The 10,865-nt window shown below is 39.8% G+C and overlaps 2 protein-coding genes across 2 annotated transcripts; one reads left to right on the top strand and one right to left on the bottom strand.

Annotated features, from left to right (window-relative positions):
* Nucleotides 1-6,851: 6,851 nt before the first annotated feature.
* On the bottom strand, nt 6,852-7,601 carry LOC122667400. The gene has a single exon (XM_043863665.1). It carries the CDS (start codon nt 7,599-7,601, stop codon nt 6,852-6,854), a length of 750 nt encoding a protein of 249 aa, XP_043719600.1.
* Nucleotides 7,602-7,814: 213 nt separating this feature from the next.
* LOC122666610 (pentatricopeptide repeat-containing protein At4g19191, mitochondrial) lies at nt 7,815-10,024 on the top strand. Its single transcript, XM_043862637.1, has one exon. It carries the CDS (start codon nt 7,880-7,882, stop codon nt 9,836-9,838), a length of 1,959 nt encoding a protein of 652 aa, XP_043718572.1. The 5' UTR covers nt 7,815-7,879; the 3' UTR covers nt 9,839-10,024.
* The last annotated feature ends 841 nt before the right edge of the window (nt 10,025-10,865 follow it).

The following is a 10,865-nucleotide window of genomic DNA, read 5'->3' as shown; positions in this document are numbered from 1 at the left end:
ATGTGCAGCAGAAATTTGAGGAATAAGACACCAAATAATGGTTTATGTATGACTTCGAAATTCAAGGAACACAAAACTCGTGATGAATGTGGAGGAAAAAGGCAAAATTGAGATCTAACCACAGTTGCTTGAATAAAGTTTACAAAAATAAAAATAGGCAAACCAGCCATTATGGAATGAAGATATAGCTAGAAACCCTTCAATTTCTCTTCCAATATTCATTCTATATTAGAGATGATATGCTCCCAAATAACCATATGGCTTGAACTTACAAAAGAACCACATTAAAAAAAAAAAAAAAAGAAGCACATGGACAAGCCAGAAATGGAAACTGCGTTAAACTGTGAACCACTAAGCCCTAGATATTTAATACCCATTTTGCCTTCAAAACTTTATGCGTATTTAATGCCTCGAGAAGACTTCTCAAGGGGGAAATGGATAAAAAAGAGAGAAAACGGTTGGGGGGGGGGGGGCAAGCACTCTAATACAATAAATATCTTGGAAACAAAGTTACAACCGAATCAACTCTATAAGACCATATCTAAACTACTGTTAGACATGTTCCATTCAAGCATTCTACTTAATTCACGACCATATACTGTGTTTAATTGTGACATCATCAGATTGCGAAGGGGGGCAAGCACTCTAATACAATAAATATCTTGGAAACAAAGTTACAACCGAATCAACTCTATAAGACCATATCTAAACTACTGTTAGACATGTTCCATTCAAACATTCTACTTAATTCACGACCATATACTGTGTTTAATTGTGACATCATCAGATTGTTAAGGGGGGCAAGCACTCTAATACAATAAATATCTTGGAAACAAAGTTACAACCGAATCAACTCTATAAGACCATATCTAAACTACTGTTAGACATGTTCCATTCAAACATTCTACTTAATTCACGACCATATACTGTGTTTAATTGTGACATCATCAGATTACGAATTGCTTACTCCTACATGTGATACAAGTCTAAAAGTGACCTTCCTACCTCCTACATAGTGAGGTAACCAATCCAAATGAGCACAAGCACTTCTATAACTCCTAGAGTTTCAAAGAACTAGATTTTTTATTTTATTTATGTCATACCCCCATCCCGACAAGGAATAAAATACTATAAAAAGGGTATGACTAGGATGCTTACCAACATCCTAAACCGCCTCCAAGATCACGGACGCAGTGGCTTACCTCACAGTCATATAAATGAGAATCAGATTAATTATCAGAATAGCGGAAGACTTATAATAAATACTGTTGATCCTCATTTAGGGAATAACTACAATGGTAATAAATACATAAGGTGGATTATCCTTGAATTTAAAAGTTAATACAACAGAAGTTCTTTAATAAGTACAGAGAAAGGAATGAAATATACATCCAGAAAATATAATATCGAAAGCAACAAAAATTAAAGATAAGCATCAACGGTCGTAGACCAACTTTCGCATCAACATCTCTTACCGAGTCCTTCATCATCCACCGGTACCGTACAACCTACATCACAATCTAAAAAGAAGGCTTCCCCGAGGGCTAAGCTTCTACTAGCCCAATGAGTAGGAAATTGAATCCACACACACAACAAATATAGGACTGTAAATCGAACTTGATGAGCAAACATCCTTGACGTCCCTTACCACCAATGATGATTCACACATCAAACCCGATTTACAATCATGCAACAAACACAATAATAGGATATGTAATATGAATAATGATGATGATCATGATGATGAGATGTAATGTATGCATGGATGCTATGCTGTGTAAAGTAATGGAATTGTATCCCTGGTACTGGAACACACCCTCGATCCCCCAACGATACAAAACCATTAATCTACGACATAGTAAGGCCATATCCCTGGTACCGGAACACACCCTCGATCCCCAACGATATACCCCTAACTACATTAGTGGAAGCCTGCCGGTCCCAGAACACACCATTGGTCTCCCAGCAAGCCTCCGATAATCCTAAGCCACAGTACCAGAACATACCCTTGATCCTCGGGCTGGATTATCAATAAGGTGATACGGCGTAGGAACTTACACATCTACCTTCCGTATCCCTTTAACACAAATATCAAATCAAATATGCAATATGTTATATAAAACTATCGTATCGAGAGGTATTCCGGGTGCATCGACGTCCCATACCATCTAGTACCCGGGTACCAGCACGACACGGCACATGACAGGCCAAATATAATATATGAAGAAAGACATTAAACAAACCACAGTATCATCTCATACAATTTCAACCACATTTGTAACACATAGTCATCAATTATCACACACATGAACACATTCATAGATAAACAGTGCAAACATGTATTTATGCATGAAGTACATCACATAACATGAATGCATCAAGCACAACATTTAAACATAGAAACACTCAAAATAAAACAAGATCCAATCTCCACTCACAATATAGTTCGTGTCCCGTTGATTTGATTTGTCGTTCGATGTCCGCTAAGTGCGTCTCCTCACACAATTAATAAAGCCTAGGATAGTATAGAAGAGTATTAGAAAGGATGGGAAAAAGTCCATTAGGGGAAACCCCATATATTACATAGCCTGCATCCCTTTAGGGCAACATCGGATGCAAGCTCGGTTGTAGGCAGGGCCTTGCATCCGCCCTTGCATTCAATCGGGCATGATACAGTTTTGAAGGTGTTCTTTAACCCAATTTGTCCCACTTGGATCTTTAAGTCCCAAGGACAAGGAAAGGGTGTTCTAGGATCCACTAGGGCCTGGTTACATCATTAAATTGATTGGGTCTAGAGAACTCAAGGGATTGAACTCCCAAATATCACATTATAGGTTTTTTAAGTAATGAAACCCAAACTCAGCAATAAGGTTACAAGGAGGGGTTTTAGGTTTGTACTTAGAGGCAAGGCCTCACTAATGAGGTCCAACATTGAACCAAGGTCACCCCTTGGGTTCCAAGTAGAACCCCAAGGTCCAACTTTAATTTCCGAAGTTTTTCCAACCCAAAACCAATGAGGGAAAAGGATTTTAAGGGTATTAATGGTAAGCCTTGGCACCATAATAGATTACTTAATTAGTATAATTAGGGGCACCTTAGGTTGTAGTTAAACCCCCCATTAAATCCTAATAAGTTCTACTTCAATAGCCACGAAGTAGGCAAGGTCACCGACATAAAACTTAAATTCTAAAGTTGCTGTCTAAACACATCAGTCAGGTTTGAATCCACTTTCAAGGATCACACACTCATATTGGGTCCTTTATAATAATTGTAGCCCTTTGAGTCTAGTTTATAACGCAAGTTGAATCATATCAATGTGATATGCGTAGATCAAGTTATGGTCAAAATAGTGGGTCAAGGTCAAATGTCAGCAGTTCTGGGAACAGGCGGTTTTATGGGTGGTTTTTCTCAGAACATGAAACCGCACGTAAATCCGACTTTAACAGGGGCTCAGGAAGGGTTCTTCTAGGTGCGGTTTTACGTGTGGTTTTACCTCAGATGTGAAACCGCAGGTAAAACCAACTTCAACAGATAGCTTCTTAAGAGATGGTTTCAGGGTGGTTGCAGGGGTGGTTTCTCGTAGGTCTTAAAACCGCAGGTAAAACCACCTGCTTCCAAACTCCAAAATCAAAGGATTCTTTACCAAAGCTTCCATTTTCAAGTAAATTGGAGGAAAGGAAACACCAAGAAGGCTTTCTCCTTGGCACATTAGGGTCCTAAGACCTCATTAGGCCTATGCAACCCATTGATTCAATAAAGGAAAGCAAGGAGAACCTCATTTAGGGCATAATAAGGTAGAAACCCTATGTCTATTGATGGGGATGGGATTGGGAGCTTTGAGGTTAGCCAATGGAGTCAAATAGCTCCACAAAATCAAGGCCATGAGTTCCCATCGATTCTTGGGTCTCAAGACAACCCTAGACCGATTCTCCACCATCTCCCAACCCCAAAAAACTAAATAAAGAAGGAAGGGAGGGCCTTAAAGGCTTACCTACCTCAAGGAAGTAGCACTCACGTTGAGGCTCCAAGAAGCAAGATCCTCAAGCCTCCCTAACAAGCTCCTCTACACCTCTTCTCCTTTCTCTTCTTCCTCTACGGTTTAGGTTTGGTGAGAAAAGTAAAGAGAATAAATGTCTTTAGTTCTTAATAGGCAAAAGTGACCTTAGGACCTGTTTGGTTGGGTAACACTAGAATAGAAACCCATTCTTAGCTCATTAAGCCAAATGGGCCTAATGGGCTAAATGGTTCATGAGAGCTAAATGGGTTCATAAGTTAAATGGTCACTTAAGCCCAATGGGTCTCTCAAGCTAAATGGGTCTACCCACAGGTTTCAAACAGAAAAGAACCCACTTGGGGATGAGTCCATCCACCATGGGATTATAAGCCCATCACACGCTTCCTTAAATAAGTGGGTCCCACAATTGAAATATTCCCTATTCAACCATAATAGCTCGGGTAATTCAAACCCCGACCCGCACTTCGAGGACACCGAAGGGAGGGGTAAGTAATTAAATTAAAGGTTCAAACTTATGTCTCCCTTGTCATGGTTTTTCACCCGTAACCCCAAATAGCTTCGCCATAGTAATGCCAAGCTCATCACTGAACGAAGTGTCCAATTGAGGTGACGGTTCAGGATGCTCTCTCCTAAACTCCTCGCTTCCCGGGCTAGTACTTGGAGGATAGTCAACAAAGTCGCCGTCAACGAACTTTCCCCACTGGCGGTTGAGGAACCTTTCCTCCACAGGCAAGCCCGTACTGTGGTCAATGATTTTGTAGTTGGATTTGACCATCATGGAGAACAGGTTACCAACATACATGGCAACGGTATCTACATGTCACGAGGAAGAAATAATATTTAATTATATTCCCCGGGTGCGGGTATAATAATTTATATATATATATTATTTTATTTTTATTTATTTATTTATTTATTTGTGTGTGTGTGTGTGTGTGTGTGTAGGGGGGGGGGGGGAGCATACCAAATCAGGATTGAATTTTATACTGGTAATTCCCCACCACAATTACATCAGATCATCATACAGCTACGTACATTGTAGATACTCTGTTCACAAGTATTAGACACTCTGTTGCATAATGCATGATGTGACTTATAAATGACTCATTAAAACCTATACATACATTTAATCAATAAACGTACTGCTAACCACGAAGAAGCTTCCCTATCAAGAATGGAGGAAAAGAGCACATGTAATTAAATGACTTTCTATCTTATTGCACAAGATTGAACAAATCTGTGGATCACAAATTTGGAAATTTCCAGGTGTAGTTGATTTTTTCTGAAAATTTTAATTGCTATTCCTGTAAGCTGTTTGGACTCGCAAATATATTTGTTTTCCCCTTCGAAGGTTGAAATGACAGTGAGCTCTTTCTCTAAATTCAAAACATTATATCTAGAGAAATGCACTATGCTGAGTATCTTGATCTGGGTTTCTTGTGCAAACACAAACTTGTGATGGGTGTTTTGAGAACCTTGTAGGAAATGCTATATGTTCAATATCTCATCTAAGGTTGCTAAACAAAGAAAAAGTTGCTCTCCTTCTGCACACCCCTTGTTAACTCTCCGTTTTCTCTTTCATCAGTCAACAACTACTCCATTCCTGCTAATGGTGTATTCCTCCCCCCCCCCCCCCCTTTTCTCTTTTTGGTAGAGGGTAATTTAAAATACTAAGCTTTTGAAACCAAAGTAACAAATGAACCCTTTCATGGCATGCAGGATCACACTCTACTCTCATTGTAATAGTGGATCAGTAAGAAATAATAATGGATGAACCGAGGAGGCATGGAGTGAATTTGCTGAGTAACAGTGGTTCCATGAGGCTAAGTTTAGTTTATGTTCATCGGACAGAAATAGGCAAAGAGGAAATTTTCAGGGAAAAACACCAAGCGAGTAGATTGTTCACACTTCAATGACTTAAAGAAATTAAAGGAGGAAAGAAAAAATGGAATTTAAAACCCTAGCAAAAATATATGGGAACGAACATACATGTAGACGGATTCATTGGAGAGCTTTAAAGCAGCCACATGTGATCAGGTTTGCTTGAAAACGTTGGAGTGCTATCTTCTCCGCCGGACCAAAATGAGTCAGAGAAAAAAGAGGCAACAAAAGGACAGAAATGTAAATAAGTGAAAATAATAAGGATAAAAGTGGGGCACAAAAAAGGCCAGCTAGCTAAGATTTTTACATGTTTTCGTCTTCTGCGCTAAAGCGACTGCAACACCACCGGACGGTCTCACGTCTCAATCTATAAATTTGTCACTGAGAGTGTAATGTATTTCTTTTGGTGTTCTATTGATCGTAGAAGTTATAAGCTGAACTACGTAGATTCATATTTCTCAGAAGAGTCCAAAACATCACCCTTGTAAGCACTTAACAACTCCTTTGCATCATCTTTGAATCTCGATAGGAACTTGTCCATGAACTTCTCCTCAGACAAATCCAGCACATGAAGAAAACTTGGTTTCTTCTTCAGCAGCCTCTTGGACTTCAAAATCTCAATGACCCTGTACCGAGGGATCACTCTCTTCTCCATACTATACATCAGACATGTTGGTTGATAAACCAAAGCCGTTTTTTGAAACCCAATAGCATTCATGAAGAACTCCATTCCTAACTTTAACTTCTCCTCGGAAGTTGCGAACAGAACTGGCTTCTTTTTAAACATCGTCATACATTCCTACTTTGATAAACCAAATCCCTGAAATAACTCGAATTTCCTCCTAAGAGTCTCGGGACTCATGCAACTAAGAGTGCGGAGGGCGTGGGCGAACATCCTTGAATCAGCAGAGAAACCCATCTCCACAACCCTTCTAATTTGGTCCCTAAGCGCAGATTACCTCATGAAAAACAACGTTGGTTGCCGCCTGAAGAGCGTTAAGAGCTGAGACCCAACAATCCCATGGCTCTCCAATAACGAAATGTTGGGCAACAGCCTAGCTTCTGAGTCGCTGCAGAGGACCCATTTGCATCTCTGTAGAACCAGAATCAAGCCTCGGTGATCGCCATTGAGAAAGAAGATCTTCTTCAGCATCTGCACGCAAGGGGTCAAACTTCGATCCAAGCTATAGTTTAATAGACAGGCGTTCTTCGAAATGAACCGACCTAGATCGGACCCGGTGAGACCTATTTCTTGGAATAACTGGAGCTTTGGTTTAAGGGTCTTCTCGATATCTGCAAATAGGATTTGAGGTGAAAATCGCACAGCATCTCGAACATGAACTTCCGAAAATCCCAACTGTCGGAGAAAGAGAACAACGGATTCGAGCTTTTTGGAGTCTTTCGCCCCCATCCTTAGCTTCGAAGCTGAAAGTGCTTGAGTTTTGGACAGACCGAAGGCTTTGACCAGGTAATCGACGATGAACGGATTTGAATCCGAGGACTTGGCGGGAGAAGCAACTGAAGAGAAACAAGAAAATGACAAATTGGTAATTATGAAAGGCGTGCAGTAGAAATTAGAACGCAAGAGGTCGGAGACCGCAAGGATAGTTCGTATATGAAATCCAATTTCAGATACTCCATCAAACTCTAATGCTAATCGTCGATTCAAACGCCGAAAACCTAACCGTAAACCTGAACCAACCATTTCAGGGACTGTGGCGTGATATATCACACCTTTCAGTATTTGATTGTAAGTTGTTAACCTTTTGGGGGGAAAATCTGAAAACATAAATGGATTAAAGAGTAAATTAGGGTTTGCGACTGAAAAACAGCGAGGGGATTTTTTTTAGATCGGACGGTTAAAATTAAGTGTTTCAATTGATCTTAAATTTGGACGTTTAAAATTAAGTACTCGTATTTTCAAAAAAACCAAAAAAACACAGAGAAGACCTAAGACAATCTTCCCCGCCAAGACAATGAAAAATGATCAGGTCCTCTGTAAGCCAAAGCTTCAACCGTTTTTCAAATTTGTCGGCCGTTGCACTATGGAACTCCAACATCAGATCAACCGTAGGCGAAGGTTTGAGCCACAAAGCCCTTCTTCTCTTCCGCCAAATGAAGCAATCGGGCTTAGAACCGGACAATCTTACCTTCCCATTTGTAGCAAAAGCATGTGCGAAGCTCTCCAATCTCAAATACTCCGAAATCATTCACACCCATGTTGTGAAATCCCCCTTTTGGTCTGATATATTCGTCCAAACAGCCATGGTAAGTATGTACATAAAATGTGGTGAACTAAATTCTGCGTGCTACTTGTTCGAGGAAATGCCTGTGAAGGATGTTGCTTCTTGGAATGCCATGATTTTGGGTTTTGCCCAGTCGGGGCTCCTTGGTACAGTTTCAAAACTTCTATGCCAAATGCGACTCATGGGATTTAAGCCTGACTCAATCACACTCATAGCCTTGATCCAGTTGAGTTCCAATACTACAAATTTGAAAGAGGCAAGAGCTGTCCATTGCTTTGGAATTCAACTTGGTCTCGGTGATGATGTTTCAGTTGCCAACACTTTAATTGCTGCATATGCTAAGTGCAATGACTTAGGCTCTGCAGAGGGGGTGTTTAATGGCATATCATTGGGTATGAAGTCTGTAGTCTCATGGAATTCGATGATTTCCGGGTGTGCCCACCTTGAAGAATCTGCTGAGGCCATTGGTTTCTACCGATTGATGTGCCAAAATGGGGTAAAGTCTGATGTGAGCACTTTTCTTAGCTTGCTTTCATCATGTGTGCAACCTGAAGCACTTTTACCTGGTAAGGCATTGCATTCTCATGCGGTCCAAACAGGTTGTGATCTGGACATTTCTGTGATTAACACTCTCATTTCGATGTATTCCAAGTGTGGAGATATTAATTCAGCACGTTATTTATTTAACACTATGTATGAAAGAACTTATGTTTCGTGGACAGCTATGATCAGTGGATATGCTGAGAAGGGAAATTTGGATGAGGCGCTGTCTTTGTTTTATGACATGGTAGCAGCGGGCGAGAAGCCTGACTTGGTTACAGTGCTTGCTCTGCTGTCTGCCTGTGGCCAAACAGGAGCTCTTGAGACTGGAAGATGGATTAATTTGTATGCCATTTCAAAAGGGTTGAGAGGGAATGTACTAGTTTGTAATGCATTGATAGACATGTATGCAAAGTGTGGAAGCATGGAAGACGCAATTGATCTTTTTCAAACCATGCCTGAAAGAACTATAATCACTTGGACAACCATGATTGCTGGGTATGCTCTGAATGGGGAATCCACAGAAGCTTTGAGTTTTTTCTCTCAGATGATGGAGTTTGGTTTGAAACCAAACCACATAACATTTCTGGCTGTTCTACAAGCTTGCACCCATGCAGGTTTCCTTGAGAAAGGGTGGAAGTATTTCAATTTAATGACCAAAGTTTATAAAGTAAGCCCTAGATTAGAACACTATGCCTGCATGGCGGATCTTCTTGGTCGAGCAGGGAAGCTGAAAGAAGCATTAGATTTCATTCTAAAGATGCCAGTTAGACCTGATTGTGGCGTATGGGGTGCACTGCTTGGTGCTTGCAAGATTCACCAAGACATAGAGATTGGAGAGTATGTGGCCAGCCGTCTTTTCGAGCTTGAGCCTGAGGCTGCAGTTTCGTATGTGGCAATGGCAAATATCTATGCAGCAAAAGGGAAGTGGGATGGTGCAGCAAAGATACGATCAACTATGAAATGCAAAAAGGTGAGGAAATTTCCTGGTCGCAGCCTTATTCAGGTGAATGGGAAAACTCATGTATTCACAGTTGAAGACAGGTGTCACCCTGAAGAGCTACAGATATATGAAGTGTTAGATGGTTTGGCTTTGCAGTTGAAGGAATCCAGGTTGAGGCCATCATCAGAGGACATTCTACCATATGATTTATAGTCAAATTGTGGGATATACTGATTGTTTTGATGTGAGAGGCATCCTAATTGACAAAACATGTCATCTTAATGAAAATTGTAGGAGACATTTTTAGGGTGGAGGGAAACCCTCATACTCAAGTATCGAACTTCTCAGCACCTGAAATCAAGCAGATTCATTTGATAAACATTTATTTTTCTCTTTTTATGGGCCACTGAAGGAAATTTTTATGTCTATCAGGACTCCAATGACTCACCACTGGAATGAGGAAGTATTTGAGTTTCAATCACTTATAAGTTGGATAATAGGTTGAGACATGAATACATGATCCTTGCAGAAGGATAGTTCTAAGAATATGTCAATCATTAATCCATGAGGGAAGAAAATCTGAAAGTATTGGTAGTTGTGGTCCGGACACTTAGGCTCCTTTTTTTTTTTTTATGAGAAGAGAGAAAACACTTAAAGGGAGCAAAAACTGAAATAAAATTAACAAAACTCTTTTTACTGTACTTCATACTAAGCAACCATTACAAATTTTCCTTTTTCTTTTACTTCACTTTAACAATTTTTTTTTTACTTATTTTTTTTTTTTTTCTCCACTTCACTTTTAACCAAAAGGAGACTTAGTATGTAGAATTTGGTTTTGTTACAAGTACTCTAACCAATTTTCAGCTTTGCCTTCCCTATTATTTGGTCAAAATGGAGGAGAATTTATTTAACTTTTTGTATAATAGAAAAACTTTTAGTCAATATCTTCTATGACCAGGAGCATCCTGCATGTACCAATTATCTACTGTTTAGACAAACGATATTTTGTACAGCCTTTTCTGTTGCACTTGTAAGACAATGGAGCAAGGTTTTAGTGTTTGTAATTTGTCCAATCTTTCAGTGATTCTGGTTTTTTCATGTGTTCGATTTCAGCACATTCATTTCATTTAGTCTGCAAATGTTCTTAGATTCAGATACGTTGTCTTCTAGATACTTAAATGCTGATTTTGTTTATTTGTAGGTGCCTAGAAAGTTGACACAACAGTGAACGATTGGAAGT

This window comes from Telopea speciosissima, chromosome 7 (genome assembly GCF_018873765.1).
Source record: "Telopea speciosissima isolate NSW1024214 ecotype Mountain lineage chromosome 7, Tspe_v1, whole genome shotgun sequence".
Classification (NCBI taxonomy): Eukaryota; Viridiplantae; Streptophyta; class Magnoliopsida; order Proteales; family Proteaceae; genus Telopea; species Telopea speciosissima.
Note: the sequence above shows the minus strand (reverse complement) of the source record. Positions and strands in the feature narration are given on the sequence as shown.